The following is a 26,070-nucleotide window of genomic DNA, read 5'->3' as shown; positions in this document are numbered from 1 at the left end:
TATCCTCTCTACAAATATTACTTACTTACTTACAACAGGGCGATAATACATATTCAGCCTTGATCCACTCATCCATGATTCAATGCGTCGATCAAACTACTGTCTACATACCAGACCGTCCCGTCACTCATTATATCATCAGTCCATGTTTTCTGCACATATCTGAGTATCCATCCATCACGTCCACCACTTCCATCATCTCTTAAGCCTCTTACTGCAGCGAGGACCACTCATTTCCTACAGTGTTTCATCCGTCCGTCCATGGTTCATTGATCTTCCCCTCAACCGTCCATGACTCCACCATCTTTACCCAGACAACTGCTTTTTTTTTTTTTACCATTGATCTAGCAGGCTTCTATTTTTGAAAGCACCTTCCCACAATGCATCTGTGTGTGCCAGAAAAGCTTCTCCCAGCAGCTCACACCTTCATCTCCTGTCAGAGGGCGTCAAACTAATTGTTCAATTCCTGCCGGATTCCCGGGCTAGAGATCAGCGAGGAAGAACAAAGCAGAGGTTGAAGCAGCGACTCGTTTATAAATGAACTCGCGATCTGTTTTAAAAACAAATAATCTCAGTTCAGGTCTATGAATACATGCTTTGATAAAACATGTCCTGCTGCTGAAACAGCTCACTTTGTAAAAAATCCTTGGGTTCTATAAGAACTTTCTGGCTCCACACTTTAGAAGTAGATCAGCTCCATCAGAATATTGAACGCTTTAATGTAATATTTCAAATGTTAAAACTTTATTTTTATTATTGTATAACAGTTACATTCAACTGTTTCTAGGACTGAATGTTTTTATAGAAATATATTAAATTAATGATTTGTAATTTGTTTTTAAATATGTTCAAGTCATACAAATTAAAAATAAAAAAAAACATATACAGTAAATTTATTAAAACAATGGATTTTTAATTTTTTAATTAAGAATATTCAACTCTACGAAGAGAAAGTTTCGTAAATTATAATAGTATTCAAAATATTTGATTTTAATGATTCAACCTTTCAATATCCCAATTATTGATTTCAATTATTGACCTAAAAAGATGAAGCCATTCAATGTAGAAATGATTCAATTTAATTTTTAATTGAATTATTAACAGGTTGAGGGCATTAATCTACTTCTATGCTATTACGCCAACATTTTAACGTTGAATTTAAAAGTCTACGGATTAAAGAATATTTAATTTACAGAATCTATTTTTGAATGATTGGAATTAGAATATCAAACTCTATGTGTAAAATAAAACAAATTCATTTTCAAAAAAATTCCACATTTCAGTACAGAAATGACTTATTCATCCATCAGAAAGTTCATAACATTTAAAAATTTAAATTTAACCATTCAATGTTCTGACGGCTGTGATACACTCACACACTCCGGTGTAAAGACAACGGCTGAACAACAGAAATGTCATCCACGGGGCAGCAGAGCATTTCTCTAGACGCTTATTGTGTTAGAGCCTCACGATTCGACGCTCTCCGAGCAGACAGACACACTCTAAGCAGGTTACGCTGCTCATTGTCCCCAGCAGACCCTTAACCAAGACAGATACAGACAATTTAGCCTAAATGTGCCGACTCGGCCTTCCAGTGTTATGTACGCACAGCTTTCAATTCGCCGTCCTTCGTGCAACATCTGCTTCTTTTGAGCCAATATTCTCTGGAAACGCGAGCTGATGAAATATATGGGAATATTCTTCTTCAAGGCAATAGTTCTCGCACCTTTTTAACGCATCGCTGAAGAGATATTATTTGCAACAGAAACTGTTTGTTCTTGATGGAAGAACATGCTCGATTTTTCAAGTAGAATTACTGAAAGTTGTTGGAAGAAATTAATAATCCACTGGAATGTTTTTAAGACTTTAGCTGTGTCTCAAATCACATACTTCTCTTAGTGCACTGGTGGTTAGTATGCATCAGGATAGTGTACGTACTAACTAGTATGGAAATTCTCGACAGATAGTATGTCTCAAATCAAACACTGCTGCTACACACTAACAGGAAATGACGCAACAGCTTCTTCTTCTACTACTATTTAACGATGATTTCAAACAGCTGTAGGAACACTATCGCCACCTGCTGGCAGCACCTTTGGTTTGGATAAGTAAATATGAGAAACAAAATATTGGCGAAATATTTACGCCGGTATCAGCACCGAAGATGTGTCATCCTCCTACTGCTGGATGAAAATGCACCTGTAAGTATATATATATATATATTTATATATATATATGACGTAACATCCGTTTACAACGTCACTGACCGTGGCGGTCGTTTAGGGTAGAAAGTGTCCATCGATCCATACTCAGTTTTGTGGGCGTTTAAGTACGCCAATTTAGTGTTCATGGCGCACTACATTTCGCATACTAAGAATTGAGACACACTTATGCACTAAAAATACTAAGTTTAAGTACGCAAGTATGCGATCTGAGACACAGCTTTTGTTTCGCCAGCAACAAAGATTTGAAGGAGCTATCTTTGACTGTTGACCGATGGTGGCCCTCGTGGGTGACCTAGACCAGAGGCCTCCAAACAAAACCATAAGCGTTTGCCCGTGGATTCAACTAAGACATTACATTAACGCCTACGCCTTTATTTGAAGCTACTTCCAACAATTTGTCCCTTTTTACACACTGATGGGAGTAGGCTGCGACGCAGGAGCGACCAGGTTTAGGTGTGTTGCTCAGGTTGAGGACTCTATGGTCGCTTTTCCATTTCGCCCCTGGATTCCATTGGATGTATATTCGTAACGCCTCGTAACACAGGGAGAACGTACCAACTCCACACAGAAGGTTCACGAGTTGGCCAACAAGATATCTTGTGGCTCCCTGCAACTCCCGATGTCCGACGGAGCTAAACTGTGCAATCCAAGTGGCGTTCACCGCATGGAAACATCAGGCCCATGGCAAGAACCGCTTCTTTGGTGTTTGGATCCCATTCCTTTAAGCACAGGCCACATTTCCTACCAGAGCTTCCTCCTCTTCAAATTCAAAAAGTTTTAGAAAGATGGCGACTTGATGCAGGCTGTGGGACATTGAAGCAAAGTCTATTTCTGAGATCAGGGCTCCATTGATATCATTTAGGTAGTTTTGTTTCGTCACCATCTGTTTGAACAAAACACCAGAAGACCCAAAACTGGAGGAAATCGGCATCAAAAGCTTTTTCAGCCGGTGAAGAAAAGCCGTCGCGATCGCCATTCAAAGCCAACATGATCGGCTTGTTCTTCCCTGCAGCATCTCTTGGTTCTGTGGATTATTCAGAAACCAGCTGCCAGTCATGCAAATGTTCAGCGCCCGAGTACACCCGCTGAAAACAATGCTGCCATCTGAGGCTGCTTTCATCAAGCGGCTCTGATTTCCAGGGTTACCAGGCGAGACTCAGTCACAGCGAGAACTTCTCTGTGGGATTCCTGATTACCGCGGATCAAGTCCTTTGTCTTCTCTCTTGGAATCAGCGAGAACAGTCATGCAATATTGATGGTTCTTTGGTATCACAGTCCGGTCATCATTATCCAGATACCCCGGCGATTATGACCATCTTCAGACGTTCCAGGCCTCAAAGTGATAGTTCACCCAACATTGAAACTTCACTAATGTCGACTTAAAGTTGGAATTATTTTCAGAGTAATCTGTTCTTATCAGAGTTATAGACAAAAATGTTTGTTCATTTTAATGTAGCGACTGGAGCGACTTGTCTTCATCTCCATCTTCGTCCAAAAAGACACTTAAAAACGTCCAAATACCTACATACCGCTCGTCATACCTCACAGACTGTACAGCTTCAACTTTAACTACCGAGCCTTCCACACCAACAACATGAACAACACACTTTATTACCACACACCAGCAAGAGACACACTTACGACTGCTGCATTGTCAGCAATCCAGTCTCCTGTCAGGAAGCCCGTCACTCACTCGGCCCTGTCACTCCCAGGTGCCAATCCCAGGTCCTTTCCCGTCCGTCCAGTCAGAACCAGGTCAATCCTCGTCAGCAGTGTTTTTATTAATTATATACAACATACAACATGATATATATATACTGTCACAAGCTGGCTCTTAGCTCATGCCAACAATAAGCGACATGGGATAATTCAATGGGGGTTTTTTTTGTAAATAGAATTATATTGAAATAAACAATAATCACGAATGGCGTTTGAATATGTTGAACAGAGAAAAAAACTGCAGTCCAGTACCTGAAAGCAAACCAGAGCAGAGAGAGAGAGAGGTTAGAGTGCAACAAACAACTTTAAACACACCTGTGTCCAAACATCATGATACTCCCTTGCCTGGCAGAGGAGCCCCCACTGGAAGGCTTTTCTGCCCCCCCCACCCCAATTAAATAGGAATACAAACATCGCAGCCCTGAAAGTCGTCATCCACCCTCCAGCCAATTGTTCGCCTTCCAACTCAGCAGCCCTGGTACCTGGGGAGCAGATTAAGAGCAACAAGGAACGACAGAAGGCGGAGGAAACAAACAACTTCGTTATCTGACATGTTTGACAAATATGGCTACATCTCCTTTGTTGCGTGGCCAACAAAATGTTGAAGAATTGTCTGACAAGTGCCACAAACACTTGGGTGACCTGACACTTCACCGCGAGGAATCTGCAACACTCTTGGCAGTGAAGTCCATTTCCACCCAAAAGTCCATCCGAAAGACAACAACACTGGGCATCATTCCTCACTAGAGCTTCAGGAACAATCCTGTCCTAAAGTCCATTAGAGTCCATTCCCCAGCAGAAGGCACTGTGAGTAGACCTTCAAAGATGTTGGGTTTGCCATCTGCCCACACCTTACTACCTGCCAGACCATTCCCCAAAATCCTGTCAACTCCCTCTACTGGTAACTTAGGCCGAGAACCAACCACCACATCACCCTCCACCAGCCCACAAGTTAAGCTGATTCTATGAAGAGGTGAAGAAAATGCCGTGAACCGAAAAACAACCACAAGAGTCTGACTGTCTTGAAAATGGCAGCACAGATTCCAAAATAAATAAATCTAAAGCCCCTGTATCTCTTAGGATTCTGGAACCTTCTGATCCTTGTGTACTAAAGAACACTACTCCATCCTAAATAAAAGCTGAGGAATCACCAAGCGAACCTCCATTTCCAAATTTTTGCTGAGGCTCCTGGAACAAACCTCCAGATTCAAGGATGAACAGGGTCAACAGATGTTGATCTGCAGGGATTGCTGCTTCTCTAGGAGACTTAACTTTGCGCTCATTAAGATAAGTAGCCACCTGGTCCGGTACAGAAATGTTAAATTGCTCCAACAAATCCTGCAACAAAACTTCCTCCACAGCAGTACACCACCTAGTGAAGGCCAAAGTCAGTCACGACCAAACTCTGAATAAGTTTGAGAATTCCATTTCTTCCTACGCTGACAATACGCTTCCGGTACAAGCTCCTAAAATTTCAAAACTGCAGCTTTAACTGCAGCGTACACCTGACTATGAGCTACTCTCAGTGCTCAAACAACCTCAATTGCTTCACGTGTGAGAACACACTGCAACAAAGAAGTTCTGTCCAAGTCTGACCAGGCTCTGACATTAGCAATGCGTTCAAAGTTGAATGCTAGATTTTGTGCTACATCAAACTGTGGCCCTCTAGCGTCCACTACAGGCCTGTTTGCACTCCACGGTCTCTCTAGTTCCAACTGCATTTGCAACAGCTCCCTCTGCTGCTCAAAGGTCAAAGCTGCAGTGCTAGGCTGAAAACTTGCACCTGATGACTCCGCACTAATAACTCCTGCTTCAATGAGACCCTTTTTCAACACATCCTTAACCGTCACTTTGAGTTTCCTGTCCACAATCCTAATTCTATAATGCTCTGGTATCTCAAGTAACTCCTCCTTAGTGAACAAATCCAAGGCCAACGCTAAAAGAGACTATACAAAATTATTAAAAATTTACTTTTTTCCCAAAAAGTAACAAAACTCAACAACCCACCCGGTGCCAGTCTGGTTTTAGGTCAGGAGATCCATTCCCCTAACTCGGTTGAAAACTAACCATCTGGACTCTAGTCTTCTTGTGATCTCTTATGGTGGGGTGTTACTCTGAACCAGCAGAGTGACTATGGAGTCGACCCCCTCATAACCACAGTGTTGCTCCAGAGCCAATGTAGGGGAAAGAAACACCACAAGCATATATTGAAAGAAAGATGGTGGAAAAATGCTTCGGTACCAAGTTCTTGTGCTTCCATCTTTATCTGTGTCTTTGTGTTCTTCGTCGCACTGAAGCTGATCATAGCTGGTGGAGCTTCATGACACATCACTAGACATTGGAGCTACAATTGTATCAGAGGAATTATAATAGTCATGACTTAAATTCCTCTCTAAAGAACTTTGTGTCGCAGGCCGAAGACGAGGAAGAGGAGGACCAGCCTCTGAGCCTGTCCTGGCCCGAGACCCATCGTAAACGCTTCACGTACCTGCTCATCATTCCCATCGTCCTCCCTCTGTGGCTGACACTGCCTGACGTCCGCAAACAGGTAAGTGGCTCGTCTGGCGGGCCCTGAAGGACTCCTCACCGCATCTTCTCTCTCAGACGTCCAAGAGGTTCTTTCCCGTCACGTTCATCGGCGCCATCTGCTGGATCGCTGGCTTCTCCTACCTGATGGTGTGGTGGGCGCATCAGGTAACATGGAATGATAGTTGGATTTAAAGGTCAAATGATTCGCCTGTGAAAATAAGGCACTGTTTTGTTTCAATATTGTATCTCATTCCTGACTTATGGTCTGCCATATTAACCCAAAAAAATATTTACTCCGCTAAATCTGTTGGTTACATCACAAGCTCATACACAGAAAGCAAGTGATGTAACATTCCATGAAGGGAAATCAACATTTCCTGACTCTCGCTCGTCTTAGACTCACTGTTGGTTCATTTTACGTCAGTTCTGACACTTCTTTGACCCAAACCATCATGAGAAAACTAAAAATAACTTGGCGGAGATTAGGTTTTATTTATCCTGAAGCTTAATGTCTTTTTTTTTTTCCTTTTTTTTTATTCTCCGGCAGGTTGGAGAGACCATCGGGATTACTGAGGAGATTATGGGTCTGACTATATTAGCGGCTGGAACCTCCATCCCTGACCTCATCACCAGTGTTATCGTGGCACGGAAGGGCCTCGGAGACATGGCTGTGTCCAGCTCTGTTGGCTCCAACATCTTTGACATCACTGTTGGGTGAGACCCTCGGTTCTGTCGGGATAAATTCGCATAATCCAGATCACTCAGAAACCCGTCGCATTAGTCTGACTCAAAATCTGACTTTACAAATGCAAAACACCAAAGTCCAACTACGAGGGTGAAATTTATAATTCTCCTCTTCGGAGTAAAATTCCAGTTATATATTAACCCAGCACATACTTTGGGAATATTTTATACTGATACCAACAATTCACCTTTATACTATAGGATGCTTTTTTTTAATTCCAGTTTTATGAGATACATTAGAACATAAAGAAAATTATAATATTTCACGTGGTATTTTTCAGCTTTAGAAAAATGTCACTCAGTTAAAAAAATGCAGAAAAGATATTTAAAGAATTGCAGCAAAAGTTAAGTGTAGGAAAAATTTTTCAAATGGAACTAAAGAACTCAGTGTCGTTTCGGTCACTGTCACAAAGGAACCTAAGTTGGTCTTTATAGGTCACAATGTCGACAGGAACTTTAAGCCCCTCCTATGGCGGGTCACATTTGGAACATATGATGTAGATAATTGTCATGAACAGGATGTGTGGTTGAATAAGACGACTTACAACTAGAGTATTAACCAAAAACTAACCATGAACTAACCATGAACTAACCATGAACTAACCAATGAACGTTTGTGCCCTCAGGCTGCCCTTCCCGTGGCTCATGTGGTCCCTGTTCCGGGGTCTGAGCCCAGTCCAAGTCAGCTCAAACGGCCTCTTCTGTGCCATCGTGCTCCTCTTCCTCATGCTCCTCTTCGTCATCATCTCCATCGCGGCCTGCAAATGGCGCTTGAGCAAACTTTTGGGCTTCATCATGTTCATGCTGTACTTTGTCTTCCTGGTGGTCAGTGTCATGCTGGAGGACAAGGTCATTTCCTGTCCGGTGTCAGTCTGAGGACGACCTGGGACGGTCCAACTCTCAAACCCCAAGACCGACCTTTTTCTCTCCCCCTACATCGCTCCCACCTGACCCTTTACCGTGAAAAATGTACCAGATGAGGTCGCTGTGGTCTCCAGTCATGGGGAGTTCAGGAGGCGAGGGTGGGGTTCGAGGTATCTCCAGCTAACTCAAGGGAGACTTTAGCCAAATCGAAGACAATTATGCACATGAATAGTTTCAGGACCTGAGACTCAAAGTGGATGAGACCGTGAGTCCAGGCCGCTCCGCAGAGAAACCAACTGAAGGTACGACTTCTTCAACTTTGACAGTTTGAACTCCCATCATCCGTATTGAACTCCCCGCAACGACCGCTTTACTTTAGGGTGATTCACCGAATTGGAAGTAGCTCTCAACGTTCTGTAGCAGTTGAATCCTGACGACAATCCGAACCCCTTAGTTCTCACCACCGACACACTTGTACAGAAGAAGAAAAGGTCGTCAAAACCAATGTTAGCCTTCATTAGCCTTTACTGTTTAGCCGAAGTACGCATGACCTCGAACGCTCATAGACATCGAAGAGAAACATTTAGAAAATAATCGTAGAAGAAAAAAAAAAGGCTGACCTAGATTAGTAGACGTGTTTTTGTGCACAAACCTCCGGGATTCATTATTACTGCTGCATGGAAACTCGGTATGAATATTCCAGAAACACATTATCGAACAAACGCCACTGTGTCCGAACTCTCGCTTGCTCAGTGTGTCGCTAGAAGATGTGTCGATTCATTTGAGGCCAAAGGTGCTTTTGTGTGCATGTGAACGCTAAAGGTCGTCACACATCGGAGTATACTGGAACGTTCCTGTATTTTACAAATACTCACAAAGATAACGAAACACTTTCTATTATTACCAAAAGACATAGTCACATTAAACAGCAATATAGTGTGTGCGTCGTATTAAAAAAAAAGCTTCCCTCCCTCCAAGAAAAGTGCATTTCTACCAATGCAATATATTCCTGTTAGCGCTCAAGAGAAACCCTCACGTTACCTCAACACACTGTACAGAAGCTTCGTAGAAGTCGATTGTAAAATAGTAGTAAATATATTAGCACTGAAGCTACTGCATGACTGGGCTGGTTACCCACCGACTGTACAGCCACACTGTCCGTCATCTTTCTCCTTCCAATAACCTCCATTATGACATGTTTTTGGTTTGTAGGCTTTGTGACAGCAGTGCACAACAAAAAAAAAGATTGTTGTAAAAAAAAAAGCTTCTTGAAAAGTGAGTATTACAGATGATGGAAGAACATTCGTGAAATGGAAATATAACGGGACATGATGCAACGTATATACAATTTAATACTCACTATACTCATCGATTCTACACACACATCGTTTCATTTAAACGTTTTGTTAGTGAATGACGCATGTTTTTTTTCCCTCATTCATAAAGAAAAAAACATATTTTAACCAACAAAATATCACTTTAAAATATATTAAAATGAGGATTACATTGAACACACGAAAACTACATTTGCAGCTTTGATGAAAGGCAAAATGTTAAATGACGAACTGACTTACAGTGTTATATATCATGTTTAACATATGGTATTATTTACACAAGGAAAGTTACTTGGTAAACGTGTCTCTGGAAATGTTTTGGACGGAACTGATTTTCATTCAACCAATACATTGTATTAGAAAACTTAAAAAAGGAAACTTTTCTTTTACGTCTCCTGCTGCTCATGCAAAATATTTTAATCAAACAAATACAATTTAAACACCTTTTGTATGTATATTAATGTGGGATTAAAAGAGGATTTTAAAAATAAATTATGATCAGGAAAGAACCATTGTAAAAAAAAGAAGAGAGTTTTAATAGATGACTTTCAAATACGGTGGTGAATGGTGGGTCCGACTTCAATATTTTTCGGAAATAACTTTAATATAATTCCATTATGTGCCAGTCAGCATTGATATAGAGTCAAATCTACCATTTCATTTGGTTTTTCTTCACGTGCTCATTTCAAGAAATCTCTAAAAATGTCAAGGGTTGTAGCTTTTTTAGCGTCTGTCTCTTGTATTTATCTATTTATTTATTGCTGTGTATGATTCGTTCATCATGAGCTTCATCGTCAACGGCGGGCATACGAGAAAAGTGAGACATCTAGTGGCTGTGGGTAGTAACGAAAAACTGCTTTTCAACCTATTGAGTATTTTTCATTGAGTTCATACGTACTTAGAAGCTCACACGTGTAAAGACTATTGGAGAAAAAGACGAGCACACACTTTAAAGCGCTCACACGTCTTCTATATTCACATTAATGTTCCTGTGGTGTCAACACGATGGGGTCGATACTGGAGGAGAAACCACTGAAGAGCAAAGGTGCACTGTAAATGTTTTATTTTCTTGGTGTTCATGTAAGACTTCAAAGTGTACATAATATACAGACACAAATGACCCATATAATCTATGAGTGTATAAGAAATATCTATGTAAAAATACAAAGTATTTAAAGAACAAATAAAGATAACTCAAATATGTCTGGTGTGTCTTTTTTTATTTGTCACTGGAAGAACAGCAGCAACACGACGAGGATGCAGGTGAAATTAAATGGTGCTGCTTTTATCCTCATCTTCAAGTGATTTTCATTCTTAATATTCTTTTCTCAGTTTACTTGAATAAGGGAAACATTTTTATTTTATTTTTAATCTTATTTTATGGGCATCATGTGGGAATGTATTGGTGTCATGTGATCATCTATGGGCGTCATGTGATAATTTATAAGCATCATGTGATCATTTATAGGCCTCAGGTGTTCATTTATAGGCATCATGTGATCATTTGTAGGCATCATGTGTTCATTTATAAGCATCATGTGGTCATTTATAGGCATCATGTGTTCATTTATAGGCATCATGTGTTCATTTATAGGCATCATGTGGTCATTTATAGGCATCATGTGTTCATTTATAAGCATCATGTGGTCATTTATAGGCATCATGTGTTCATTTATAGCCATCATGTGTTCATTTATAGGCATCATGTGTTCATTTATAAGCATCATGTGGTCATTTATAGGCATCATGTGATCATGTATAGCCATCATGTGTTCATTTATAGGCATCATGTGGTCATTTATAGGCATCATGTGATCATTTGTAGGCATCATGTGTTCATTTATAAGCATCATGTGGTCATTTATAGGCATCATGTGTTCATTTATAGCCATCATGTGTTAATTTATAGGCATCATGTGGTCATGTATAGGCATCATGTGATCATTTATAGGCATCATGTGTTCATTTATAGGCATCATGTGATCTTTTATAGGCATCATGTGATCTTTTATAGGCATCATGTGATCATTTATAGGCATCATGTGGTCATTTATAGGCATCATGTGGTCATTTATAAGCATCATGTGGTCATTTATAAGCATCATGTGTTCATTTATAGCCATCATGTGATCTTTTATAGGCATCATGTGATTTTTTTATAGGCATCATGTGATCATTTATAGGCATCATGTGATTATTTATAGGCATCATGTGATCATTTATAGGCGTCATGTGTTCATTTATAGGCATCATGTGATTATTTATAGGCATCATGTGATCATTTATAGGCGTCATGTGTTCATTTATAGGCATCATGTGATCATTTATAGCCATCATGTGATCATTTTTAGGCATCATGTGTTCATTTATAGGCATCATGTGATCTTTTATAGGCATCATGTGATCATTTATAGGCATCATGTGATTATTTATAGGCATCATGTGATCATTTATAGGCGTCATGTGTTCATTTATAGGCATCATGTGTTCATTTTTAGCCATCATGTGATCATTTATTGGCGTCATGTGATCATGTACTGGTGGCGTGTATACATTTATGGGCGTCATGTGATTATATAGGTATATTTCGGAATTCAAAATCTTCAAAGTCGAACAAAAGTCGCATTCAAAAAATTTCCAGTCATGACAAGAAACAAACATGACAACGAGTTAATGTCATGAGTTTAGTAAAGTTGTTTTGCTTTGCTGTACGATGACCAAGTCACTGATCCGTTCGTCCTCGGTCGAGATGAACAGGTCGCGCACTTTGACCTGCAAGACACAGAAGAGGAAACTTTGTTGAAGATTCACAGCATTTTGAGAGTAAACTCTCATTTAAGGAGCCATCAAACTACTGTACAGCAGTATTTCTGATCAACTACTGAGAAACATAACCAGGAAGATAAAACAACAGCATTGTAGTTACACTGTTCGGACACTAGGGGCAACCGTTTGTCAAAAGCATCCAGTTATAAAACAAGAAGAATCTGAGACACACTTAGATTTGTCGACTTATCAGTAAAAAATCTATTCCCAATGAAACACATACAAATGACATAAACTTAGATGAATAAAATATAATAAAATCAAAAAATTGACTCGTGCATTAAGGCGGGAAAAATTAAAAAATTAGATTGAAATAAATAATTAATTAGAATTAATCAATTCAATATACGTTAATAATCATTTGATTTGCTAGATTATTCTTTTCTTCAAACATTGAGAGCCTAAAAAGCAACGAAATACAGTGAAGACATTATTTTTTGTTCCCAGTAATGTTAAAAAAAATGATGTTTTTCTCTTTTCTATGGTGTTGTGCAAACACAATGTAGAATAAAATAATTTAAATAAAATAAGTGTCCTGTAAATTAAAACTAAAATGAGTGATTCATGATTAAAATTTTAAAAACAAATGGGCTAAATTTAAAACTATTTCTACATTATTTGACATTGAGAAATAAAGTGAAATAAAAATCCAATGAAATTAGATAAATTAAATATAATAAAATAAAACAAGTGACTCATACATTAAGGTTATCGAAATTCAGAATCAGACCATATTTAGTGTCGGTAATGTAAATAAACGATTTTTCTTTTCCTGTGTTGTTGTGAAAATAAAATATGAAATAAAATGAATTAAACAAAACAGTTGTCCTGTGTATAAAAAGTAAAATTAGATATAATAAAATAAAGAAATAATGGACTAGAGGGAAAAAGTTGACGTGCTAATTTGCAGTAATGGTCTGATGAAGCTTGATGAAGCAGTGTCATTATTGTCCTCTAGATGGCGTCTCTGCACTATTTTCCTTTGTTTTGAACAACTGTTCTAATGAAACATCACATCATTTTTAAAGTGATGGCGCCACCTACTGACCTCTAAACACCACGACACTGTTTCATGAAGCTTCATCAGACCATCAATGCTTATAAGACAATATTTAAAATTTGGGAATAAAATTCAATAAAATAAGATGAACTAAATAAAACCAGTGTCTCATAAACTAAAGTGAGCGAAATATTGATCGTTAATCTGACATTGGATTATAGATCGAAAAATATACAAATAAACAGTGTCGCTAAAACTTTTATAAAAACGATGATGCTAAAGTAAACTCATTTCAAAATGCAAACTGTAATAAAAAATATGAATTGAATGTTTTTACTAAGGATAGATGAATTGAAAGTACAAGTCTGTGACTCTCAGAGCAAACGCTGAACCTTCCTCTCCCGAGGTCACTTCCTCTTTCAGATGGAGCTGGGATTGCAACACTTCCTGCAACGTCCATGATCCGGGCAACGGATCAACAAACAAGGAGGACATTTGTTGAACTGGTTTTTGAATTCATTACCACATTTCTGTTCCCGTCCAGCAGGTTTGTGGGCTCGGGCACTTTTGGCAAAATAGCATCCTTGTGCCTGCAGAGAGAGGTCAGAGTTATGAGGACGTTCTTCAAAAACCGAGACCGAAAACACTGACTTTCTGAGGCAGACGAGCGTGAGCAGCACCAGTGCAGACACGAGCACAGGGACGATGACGAGGAAGACCAGAGGATTAAAGTCTGCGTCTGGATGATGAAAAATATCCATGAAAGTGAATAATTATACCAACATCGTCTTGAAGGAAATGACTGTTACGACTCTTACGACTCTTACGACTCATACTTTGATGAATCACGAGAAGATGTTGTTAAAGCCTCGACGGCGCCACGAGGAAGCGAGACAAAGATGATGCAACATCGGTAATATGGCATCAGAGATTTCCTGATGATTCTCACCACATGTTTGCTGATGACATCCAGCTCTACTGCTCTTTTGATCCAACTGAGCCTCAGAGACTGAACAACTCAGTCAATTGTTTGCTAGAAATCAAACAATGAGTGAAAACACTTTGAAGCTAAATGTGGACAAAACTGAAACTCTGGTGATTGTTGATGATGATAAGGTTCCAGGGTTGAGTCAGTACTTGGGAGACTTATGTCAGTCTGTCAAACTGAGCCTGAGAAACCTGGGTGTTGTATTTGATAAATATATAATATAATATAAATATATGTCTCTTGTTCAACACTGCAGAAAACTGACCAGAAACTGTTTCCTTCAACTGAGAAAAATCTCTAAATTCAGGAAAATGTTGTCACAACATGATCTGGAGCTTGTAATCCATGCGTTTGTTTCTTCTCGTCTGGACTATTGTAACAGTTTGTTTTCATGTCTTAACAAGAAGGATCTGTCTCGCCTGCAGTTGATACAAAACTCTGCAGCGAGAATTCTGACCCGCTCCACTAGAAGAACTCACATTTCTCCGATCCTTAAAACTCTTCACTGGCTTCCAGTTTCGTTCAGGATCAACTTTAAAATTCTGGTTCTTACTTTCAGATCTATTCATGGTCAGGCTCCTCCTTCCATCAGTGATCTGATCCAGACTTACACCCCAGCTCGGGCTCTGAGGTCTTTGGATCAAAATCTACTTATGGTTCCTGAACACGCTTCAGGACCAGAGGAGAGAAATCCTTCCAGACTGTTGCTCCTAAGCTTTGGAACCATCTCTGTGTTTGATGATCTACTGACTCCTTCAAGAAACATCTGTGTTTGATGATCTACTGACTCCTTCAAGAAACATCTGTGTTTGATGATCTACTGACTCCTTCAAGAAACATCTTAAGACACTTTTATTTGTGTTTTCCCCTGATTTTCTGAGACTCTTGTGTTTGTCTTATGTGTCTTGATCTTTTAAAGTATATATTTTAACTGTGTATTGTTTTGATTGTTAAAGCGCCTTGTGACCCTGGTCTAGAAAGATCTTTACAAATAACATTTACTTACTTACTTAAAAGTAGTGAAGTGCATATAGCGTGTCACTTTCTAAAAGTGTTATTTTTATTAACATTGTATTTTAGGAGATTTTTGGAAAATGTTTTATTTTTTTTAAAGATGCACATTTTGGTTTAATGACATAAGCTGTGAATAAATGATGACAAGATGACTAGTGTGTGATGGAGACACACAACACGTGACACAATGACATCGGAGTAAACTCTACGGTCAATAGAAAAGAAATGTCGATTTAAAAAGCTTGGGAAATATTTTAAGAACAAAGATAATAACAAGGTTTGTCATTTATGTCAAACTAGTCAATTATTATTAAAGATATTTTAGTATTTAAGTAAATTGAGATTATACTTGTTCTCCTGTGTTACTTGTTCAGCTGCCCTGTTTTTCTAAAGCAGCAAAAGGTGTGATTACAAATGTTGTTTCTGGCTCCCCCTGGTGTAAGAAAAGTGTAACTGCAAGAGTGTAGTTTCCTATTATGAATGAATTTGTTTTCAGTTTGGATTGATTTCCTTAATCTCCTGGTCACTTGAATAGATACAGTCTCCGGTGGTCACATGGTCTCTCACGGACAAGTATTTTAGCCGCCAACATACCCAAGAACACAGGCTCGCTCCACCCCGAGTTCCCTCGAAAGCTCTCGGCTCGGACGGAGAGTCGATACGGACAGTGAGTGATGCGCCTCATCTCCAGCGAGTCCGTCTCCTTCACCTGCTTCATCTGAGTAAAGAAAAAAGGCTGATGAAAGACGAGTTCTCTGGCTTTTCCCTCCCCGCGCCACGTCTCACCTTCACCTCGTCGCACTCCGTGTAGCTGAGGTTGAACTTCCAGAAGTTTAAGTTAAAGACGTCCGGCGTCGTCCAGCTGATGTTGAGCTTGTCTTCTTGCATCTTCACGGACATCTTTAGAGGAGCGAGAGACACTGAGGACACACCAGCGAGAGACCATCAGGTTTTACTCATTCATGAAATTAAACAGAAATAAAGTCGTATAACATGGCGATACTTTGGTGTGGGTTGTAGAGAAACAGACTTCGAACTGCAATAGTTACAAAGTATTTTTAAGTATTTAATTGTTTATTACTTTTTTAATAATTAAATAAAATAATTTCTGTATTGAATAGTTGAATTTGTGTAAAAATAATAATTTAATTAAAAATAAAAGTGTAAATTCTTTTATACAAAAAAAAAGATCTTGCCTTTTAAAATAAAAACATCATTATATTAATCATTTGTATATTCAATTATTGGAATTAGGAATTTAAACGTGTGGAACAAATGTATTCATTTATAAACATTTTCATATTTTTAAATAGAACCTTTCAAGATAGAAATAGTTGATTTAATTGTTTAAAAAGAGGATCCACACATTTTGTTCTGCCGGTCAACTCGACTGTAGGAAAAGGTTTTGGCCACGTTGACACGGTTAAGATAAGGAAGTGAGATGAAACATGTCAACGTTACCGTTTAAAAGTGAGAAGATGTAGGTGTTTCTGATGACAGCGCCGTCCTCCCCTGTGCTGTTGAGCAAAATGTGGAGAGCATGAAACACCTCAAGCGACAAGTCGCAGCCCGTCTTCCCGCCGCCATCCGTGGAGTACGACGGACATTCTCGTAGAGGATCGAGACCTTGTTTGTCAGAGATGACCGACCTTGAGTAGAAGGACGACAAATGCAGAATAAGATTTCATTCTTCTTGTGCGTTCACCGCCTAAGGTTGTAACGATTTTGTGAATAATAAATACACAAAAACACTTTTGGGCAAAAGGCACATCTTAGATGTCATGTTGTTATTAGCATTTTTATTATTATACAGTATTATACTATGTTTATTATAGTATTTTTAATGAAACAGCTCTTGGATCTAATTCTTATTGGCTCTTTCTAGTCGTGGCAGACGTGAACGAGAACAAGAATAGGCAGAAAACAAGGATCTACAATCGTCCATGACTGTGTTGTGTCTCGTGAACTTGCATTTTGTGAAACACATTTCTGAAACAAATCCCGAAGAAGACCAGGGGGATCAATAAAGTTCTCTCTCTCTCTCACATTAATGTGTTTTCCTCTGCATTCTCTCCATCTATGCATTTTCTTTTGGTACATTTTTTTAAGGATTATAAGAACTTAATGACTCATAATATCTGTTGTAAATGGATGCCTGTCTCATGTGTCCTGCTACGAGGAGTAGACCTACTTTAGAAAAAGAAAATTGTGACATGTGTGAGCGGAAAAAACTGTATTTGGCCGTCAAGTTCTTTTTGTGGTATTTCACCTCCTGGGAGTATATTTTCTTATCTTTCGTGAGAGAAAAGACCAAATACTTTTGATAGTAAAATAAAAAAAAAGAATACAAATGTTGGCTCATACTTTCACAAGCAATAAAATAATTAAGTTTGGTTTCAAGTCAAAAATGGATGGATTAGATTTAAAATCACATTCACTTCAAAAATGTCTTATTTAAAGATATTAAAAGATTATACACTTGAGTTGTTTTTAAAGACATCTGTAAATAGATTAAGATGTCGTTTTTGTATCTTAAAATAAGACTTGGCGAATAAAAAGACAGCATTTTTTAATATGTTTTTATACGTTGCTTAGTTATGTTCCCATCCTCTTTGAAACGCTGTTTTATATGAAACTAGCTGGAAAACAAATAACGCCAAATGTCTGAAGAGAAGGAGGAGAAGACGAGAAAACATGCTTATTTAATAGCTATTAAATAAGGTTTGGATTGCATCTTCAGCGGGTCTTTTAAAGGACATATATAAAAACAAGTAAAGACTGATAATAAATACATTGACTAAATTATTATTATTTTTAATCTTGGCATAAGTACTTATATTCATTGTAACTGAAATGACGAGTTCTGCTGCTCATAACTTAAAGTTTTATGTCGTGTTTGATTGAAAGAAATGGACATTTTCTACTGGAATTTAGATTATATTAAAATACTTAAGAATAAATAAGGACAATATTGGAAACTTTAAATGACAGATACTAAATTACAATGTTTTTTTCAAATCAAAGCATAAAACAGAAGAAATGATCAACAGCAAATGTTGACCATTTAAAAAATATGATTATTTTATGTAGAACAAAAAAAACTAAACGTTGTGTATCCCTAAATAGAACGGTGTGTCACAGGAGGGTTTGATGAAGTGTTGAATAACACGATTACAATCTAGAAAGAAATGGAGAAGCAACAAAGAGCTTCTGCTTCGACACTTCCTCTGACTGTTTGCCAAACTCACTCACCGGTAAAAGAAGGCCAGGTCACCGCCCGCCCTGGACCGTTGCCAAGAACATTTGGTCCTATTGGACGAAGACACGATGCATTTCAGGTCTTTGACCAGGTCTGCCAGGAAATCACATGTTTTCAGGTGCAAGCAGAATAAACTGTCAACTAGAAAATCCAACACAGATGCATCGGTTTTAAAGCAGGATAGAAGAGAGAAGGAAGAGCGAAAGATCGAAACCTTTGTGTTCAAGTAACTTCTCATCTGAGACGGCCACATTTCTTGGGAGTCCAGGGTCAGTTTGTAACAGAAAAAGTGTGACGATCTCAGGGGGGCCTGAACTTAAATAAAATGCATATTGCTTTCCAGAAAGAACACTATTTGTGAGAGCAACATTAATATCTTGAACGTTTTTATCTCTTAAACCAGACCTTCTTTAAGGAGCGACAAAAATGTGTAGAATGTAACAAGATAAAAAACACAAAGCCTAAATGTTTATATACAAACTCTAAAAAGTATTTTACACCCCCCAATAATGGGGAGTCATATATATTTGTCACACAGTACATATGAGCAAAAAAAGGATCTAAATGCTTCTCTGGTATTGTTGGGACCCTGATATACACGATCCAATAGTTTCAGCAGGTTTTAACTTGTTTTCACAGTAAGTAACATGATGATAGAATTATTCTAATAATGCTAAAACTACTAGCTTAGCGGTCATTATGATATATACAATACAATAAATTAAGAGCTGCACGATATATTGAGAAAAAAAATGATATCGTGATATTGTCACGTGTGATATGCATATCAAAAACATGTGATCATTTATTATTTCTTATTGTATAAATTAAGCATTTCTTTAATCCGCATTTAGAGCAATCAGTGTAACGTTCTGTAAAGTTGTCAATTTGTACTTCTATGTCTCGTTGTCGTTTACGTCTCCGTCTGTCTGTGAGCTGTGCGGCGCAGCTTGTTAGGCTCGGGTTGCTATGGCGACGCGTCTTGCCAGCGCTTACTTAGCGCGGCTCAGTATCTACACAGAAGTAGTACTGACTTATAATTTACTCAAACACTAGTGATCCAGTTTTTAATCGTTTCATCTCGTCTCAGTTGTTTTCTTATAAGATCGTGAACTTCCAAACAAGTGTAAACCTGTCCGTCTTCACCGTATGCTAACGAGCTAAGGTGTTAGCGTCAGGTCATTTATAAAGTGTTATGTGTGCGTGTACAAGGAGGTGGATTTATTATTCATTTGGTGATATCGCGACGCGCCGGCGGCTCCTCTCTGATGTCGCTCAGTTTCGCGGGAAACCGCTAAGTCGATGCAAGTCCCGCGAGACTGAGCGTTACAAGTGATTTATTTTCTCTGATCATGTCAGCACCTAAGCGCGGAAATAAGGTGAAAGGAAGATATATCGCATTAATATCGATATCGCACTTCAAGACACCAATATCGAATATCACAAATATTTCCAATACCGTGCAGCCCTACAATAAATTATTATATGATGAATTTGGATCTTATAGGTACACGAGGCTTGTGGTTCTATAAACATTATTTGTTATACCGTTATATACAATAGTTGTCGCGTACAGGAATATTGGACATTGAGTCAGGATGTCTCCTGGACTTTAGTTTTCATGTGAATGCAATGCAGGAAAAGCTGACATAGAGGGAGGTCCGGGATCTGGTCGCTGCCCTCGTAAATCATCTGGATACAAGCATTGTTGTGTTGGCTTCAGAGGGCTATTTAACTGAGAAACACACTTTTGTGTGTCATGGTAGATGAACTTGAGCACAGTTGCTTCTGACTTAACCAGTCAGTGAACTGGAATGTGGCAAATCTCAAGTGACACCCCCGGGTCCAACTCATTACTTATTATCACGAACAAAACAGTGAACTCCCATGATGCCTTGCTGGACACTGCTTTATTGTTGTGATGGCGGATTGGTTGCCACGACACTGTCCATGAGTCTATCTTGGCGCATTAAAAGTGATCGACGGCTGGTCCACGAAACACACGTGCAGTCGATCAATCCGTAAAAGTGACTTTAAATTAAAATAAATGGAAAGTGAACATAAATAAGCGAAATAAAAAACGTAATTAAAAAATATCTTCCAGTTCCGTATGTTCTTGAACAGTATATATTAGTCATCAGTCAATCAATGCTGCTGTTGTTGAACCAGAAGTTCTTGACTTCAAAATAAAGGGCTCCGAAAAATACTGAAATATTAACCCAAAAAAATTAATTCATTTCGGGAAATCAGGTCATTTCCAGTCCATCCTAAGAATCTCCTGAATGTTTTGGAGATTTACTACAATCTTGAATTACTGGCAGATCAAATTAAAACCACTTGGTTTTGTAGTATTTCCAAACTATTACTCATACTTGCACAGATGCTCATTAGTGTGTTAGACAGTGAGAAACTTGCCAATATATTTGGATTAGTTCAATAGATACCAGTCAGAAAGGATCTACACATCATTTCTCAAAAGTGACCAGACCTGATTCAGAATATTGTTAGTGGCTCCATCGTTAGTAAAAACATGTGACGGCTTCGAAATGTGTTAGTTATGTGAGCGAGTTCAAAGGTCAGTAGATCGAGGAATTACCTGGATACGTCACATTGAGTTGCGACGGTTTACTTTTAGTAGTATTACAGATGGCACTGACAGAGAAGTACAGTTTTCCTCCTCGCATCGCAATGTACGAGGTGAAGGGAGGCCCGGGCAGCACCTGCAAGATCATGATCTCCATCACCGTTACTTCACAACAAGGGCGAGTCTTTCCTTATTTCAGTTACTTCCAACCCAGTTTCATTTCCTCTTTCTCTGGTACACCTATTTTTTCTTATCACGTTTTTCTTCATTTATTAAAAACCTCCGTACTCACGTCTTCCTCCCCGCTGTCGCGCTCTATATTCTCCAGGGTGGCGCGGAATTCGCAGCTTGACTTTGGTGCCGTCCATGAAAACTCCGGCTCAAAGTCACTCTTCCAGGATACACTGAGGTTGTGAGGAGATGGCACTTTGGCAAAGACACAACAAAAAGCATGAGAGATGATCGCCACAAAAAAAGAATACATCCACTTTTTAAATGTATTTTTCTTCCACTTTCATCCCAATTCTGAGCCGCTCTAGTAGAAGAACTCACATTTCTTCCGATCCTTGAAACTCACTTCACTGGCTTCCAGTTTCTTTCAGGATCAACTTTAAATTTCTGGTTCTTACTTTCAGATCTATTCTTGGTCAGACCTTGCATCAGTGATCTGATCCAGAATTACACCCCAGCTCGGGCTCTGAGGTCTGTGGATCAGAATCTACTGATGGTTCCTGAACACGCTTCAGGACCAGAGGAGAGAAATCCTTCCAGACTGTTGCTCCTAAGCTTTGGAACGATCTCTGTGTTTGATGATCTACTGACTCCTTCAAGAAACATCTGTGTTTGATGATCTACTGACTCCTTCAAGAAACATCTGAAGACACTTTTATTTGTGCTTTTCCCTGATTTTCTGGAACTCCTGTGTTTTTCTTATGTGTCTTCATCTTTTAAAGTATATATTTTAACTGTGTATTGTTTTCTTTTGTTCAAGCGCTTTGTGACCCTGGTCTAGAAAGATCTTTACAAATAACTATTACTTACTTACTCATCTTTATTTTTGGTAGAACATCCTTGAAGTAATAACTGAACTCATTCGCTTTTTCTTACTAAAAGAGTTTCTTAGATGTTTTCTCCTGGAACGTCAACAACAAAGCTATCTTTTACAAGTGATATTCAGGGTTTTTGAGTCAGTGTCTCGCGGGAGATCCATGATTAGAAGCCAGAAGCAGCAAAACATTCCTACTCCATAAAAATGTGTTGTTATCTGGGAAGATATGACATTTTTTTCCCAGGGATGTCAACGACAGTGTCTTGACAACATCATTGTGAGACAGAAACGATGTTTGACAATGAACTCGTAGCCTTGAGATTATCTTGTCCCAAATTTTCACCATTTACTCTTGTTTTTTCTCACCATATATATATATATATATATGTATGTAACATTACTACATTTCACAGACTGAAAATGAAAATGTGAAAATACACATCTTATGTGCATAACTTGCTTTAAATGTGATTTTTTTTTTTTTTAAAGGACTTATTATTCGTCCTATTATTTAGGTGTAGTTTCAATACACGTGATTATAAATATAGTCTCAATATTTTTAATCTTAAAATAATAATATAATTATTTGATCATTATTTACAACTAACATGCGGACATTCGCAACTTTCTTGCATTTTTGTGATGCAATTTATCTTCCGTCAGTCATTACGTCCTCCACTGCTAACGGGAAAGTCAAATGCTGCAAGATCCCGGTGATGACTGAGGACGAGAGGATACAGTGGAGCAGCTTTTGAAGCTGACGTTTGGACATATTTAGGTTTGAAAACAAACGAAAGCAGTTACGACTTCGTCAAGAGTCATGTGGTCTGTAAATACTACAACACCAGAGTCTGGACAGTATATCATTCTTTTACAGTTTTATCAGATCACGTAAGTTGTTCCTGTAAAGATAACAGATCGACCACATGAACAAAACAACAACTTCGGTCAAGAAAGAAAATCAACAACAGAAAATCAGAAGATCTGATGAATTACCTTATAATTATTTTAGTCAATCATATGAATAATTTGCGTATTTACATAAATACATTTCATTCCTTAAATGGCGTTTTTAAATTACTCATTGAAAATTGGAATATTTTACATGTATTTTGGATTTTTTCTCTGTCTGTCCGTCCGTCCATCCGTCCCTCTCTCTCTCTGTCTGTCTGTCTGTCTGTCTATCCATCTCTCTCTCTGTCTGTCTGTCTGTCTATCAATCTCTCTCTCTGTCTGTCTGTCTGTCTATCAATCTCTCTTTCTGTCTGTCTGTCTGTCTATCTCTCTGTCTGTCTGTCTATCCATGTCTCTCTCTGTCTGTCTGTCTGTCTGTCTGTCTGTCTGTCTGTCTATCTCTCGGTCTGTCTGTCTATCCATCTCTCTCTCTGTCTGTCTGTCTGTCTATCAATCTCTCTCTCTGTCTGTCTGTCTGTCTATCAATCTCTCTTTCTGTCTGTCTGTCTGTCTATCTCTCTGTCTGTCTGTCTATCCATGTCTCTCTCTGTCTGTCTGTCTGTCTGTCTGTCTATCTCTCGGTCTGTCTGTCTATCCATCTCTCTCTCTGTCTGTCTGTCTGTCTGTCTGTCTGTCTGTCTGTCTGTCTATCTCTCTGTCTGTCTGTCTATCCATCTCTCTGTCTGTCTGTCTGTCTGTCTGTCTGTCTGTCTGTCTGTCTGTCTGTCTATCTGTCTATCTCTCTGTCTGTCTGTCTATCCATCTCTCTCTCTGTCTGTCTGTCTGTCCATCTCTGTCTGTCTGTCTATCCATCTCTCTCTCTGTCTGTCTGTCTGTCTGTCTGTCTGTCTGTCCATCTCTGTCTGTCTGTCTATTCATCTCTCTCTCTGTCTGTCTGTCTGTCTGTCTGTCTGTCCATCTCTGTCTGTCTGTCTATTCATCTCTCTCTCTGTCTGTCTGTCTGTCTGTCTGTCTGTCTGTCTGTCTGTCTGTCTAGCCATATGTCTGTCTGTCTGTCTGTCCATCTCTCTCTGTCTGTCTCTCTGTCTCTCTCTCTCTCTCTAAAGTCCATCTAAATCTAAATCTAAAATTGCATTTAAGAATAACTATTAATATTCCTCTTTATAAACTTCTTCTAGAAAATATTTGTTTGTTTGACGAGTTTACGGGAATTCGGCGTGACGTGAGGACGTCAGGTACGTGACGTCATCGCATCGGGCAGTTTGCCGACCCTCGGGTCAACACGGACTCTTCAGGCTGACGAGGATCCATCACGGATCCCCGTGAGAACGTTTCGTGTTTAGAGAATAATAAAAAATCTTCTCACCTTCGTCGCTGTCACAAGACGGAAGCAGCGTTATGAGGAGAAGTGACGTCAGCAACATCGTCAGCTCCAGCATCAATCAAAGCGTCAGTCAAAGTGTCAATCAAAGGGTTCCAGGTCGTGGATCCGTGTGGGGATAAATGTTCTGACCTCGGTCAACAACCGCCATTCTCGGTAGAACGTTTTCACAGCAACTTGAGAAATTTTGGGAAGCTCCTGGGGGCGGGGCTTCCTGTCGATGTGTCGTGGCCACGCCCACACTCGAGGACGCCAAGCTGTGTGACGTCACCTGAGAAAAATGGCTCTTATTTATTGACACGGTGGATATTAACAGATACATTTGTACATCAACGACACTGTCAACGTGACAACAATACATGCTTTTGTTCAACAGCGCCATCTAGTGTGTAAGCGGAACACACTACATTTTGTTTGATATATTCTACTTATTTAAAAGTACAGATATATTAATTATATCCACATTGTTGGTGTTGGTTGGATCTAACATTTTAAATGTTGAAACATTGATTTCAATAAATAAGATATCGAACGGTTGATTTTCATTCATTTTAAATAGTTCAATAGAAAAATTCGAATAATTTCAAAATTAATTAGTTTGATATTCTAATAAAATACAGCAGTAAATTTAAAATTAATAAATAATTGAATTAAATCATTTATGTCAAAAGGTTGAATTTCTTTATTAAATAATTGAATAAAAACTGTGTATTTTCAAAATGAATCAATTTTTTCACATATGGTTTCTTATAATTAAAAAATACATTTTCTAAACTCAAAATTGACATTTATTGATATTTTAAATTCATTATAAAAACGTTGGTATAATAGTCAGACAATACCAATGGAGTACCGAGCTACTTGATCCAACTTCCAGCCAATCATGTGACGCACGATCAATCAAGTAGCTGTTTGTGTCTTCTTGTGTTTAAATCTTTATTTTAGAGTACATTCCGACACAATACTTCGTGTATGGTGATATTGAATATACATATTTAAGACATAACAAATGATATTCATTCATCTAGTGTTTTGCATTTTTTACATGGAATGAACAAACTGTAAATTGATATTAGATTAAAATTAATTAGATTAATTTTTTCCTATTTATATATATTTTCCTGGGATTTTACTTCATTAAGTAGTAGTAGGGATCAAGTAAGTAATAGTTATTTGTAAAGATTTTTCTAGACCAGGGTCACAAAGCGCTTGAATAATCGAAAACAATTCACAGTTAAAATATATACTTTAAAAGATCAAGACACATAAGTCAAACACAGGAGAAATGTGAGTTCTTCTACTAGAGCAGCTCAGAATTCTAGCTGCAGAGTTTTGATTCAACTGCAGGCGAGACAGATCCTTCTTGTTTAGAAACCAAAATAAACTGTTACAATAGTGTAAACGACACAAACACATGGATTATAAGATCCAGATCGTGTTTTTACAACATTTTTCCTAAATTTAGAGTTTTTTCTCAGTTGAAGGAAACAGTTTGTGGTCAGTTTTCTGCAGTGTTGAACTAGAGACATGTCTTTATCAAATACAACACCCAGGTCTCTCAGGCTCAGTTTGACAGACTGACCTAAGTCACCCAAGTACTGACTCAACCCTGGAACCTTATCATCAGGAGCAATCACCAG

The 26,070-nt window shown here is 38.6% G+C and overlaps 2 protein-coding genes across 5 annotated transcripts in view; one reads left to right on the top strand and one right to left on the bottom strand.

The window, feature by feature from the left end:
* Positions 1-10,577, top strand: part of LOC148081706 (sodium/potassium/calcium exchanger 2-like) — a 44,403-nt gene extending 33,826 nt beyond the window's left edge. For all 4 annotated transcript variants that reach the window (XM_087788680.1, XM_087788679.1, XM_087788681.1 and 1 more), the window contains 4 exons: positions 6,358-6,492; positions 6,549-6,638; positions 7,021-7,187; positions 7,844-10,577. In XM_087788680.1, coding sequence (XP_087644806.1) covers positions 6,358-6,492; positions 6,549-6,638; positions 7,021-7,187; positions 7,844-8,093 — 642 coding nt within the window. In that variant the 3' untranslated portion in view covers positions 8,094-10,577. The remainder of the gene's footprint in view (positions 1-6,357; positions 6,493-6,548; positions 6,639-7,020; positions 7,188-7,843) is intronic.
* Positions 10,462-25,992, bottom strand: LOC148081705 (uncharacterized). The gene is made up of 10 exons (XM_087788689.1): positions 24,416-25,992; positions 21,379-21,512; positions 21,099-21,222; positions 18,496-18,595; positions 16,705-16,892; positions 16,030-16,163; positions 15,838-15,961; positions 13,893-13,980; positions 13,765-13,831; positions 10,462-12,187 (listed from the first exon to the last, which is right to left on the bottom strand). The coding sequence occupies exons 1-10, from the start codon at positions 24,486-24,488 to the stop codon at positions 12,092-12,094; spliced, it is 1,128 nt and encodes a 375-aa protein (XP_087644815.1). The 5' UTR covers positions 24,489-25,992; the 3' UTR covers positions 10,462-12,091.
* Positions 25,993-26,070: the final 78 nt, after the last annotated feature.

This window comes from Callionymus lyra, chromosome 4, assembly GCF_982586985.1.
Source record: "Callionymus lyra chromosome 4, fCalLyr1.hap1.1, whole genome shotgun sequence".
Lineage (NCBI taxonomy): Eukaryota > Metazoa > Chordata > Actinopteri > Syngnathiformes > Callionymidae > Callionymus > Callionymus lyra.
This window is presented reverse-complemented; position numbering and strand designations above follow the sequence as displayed.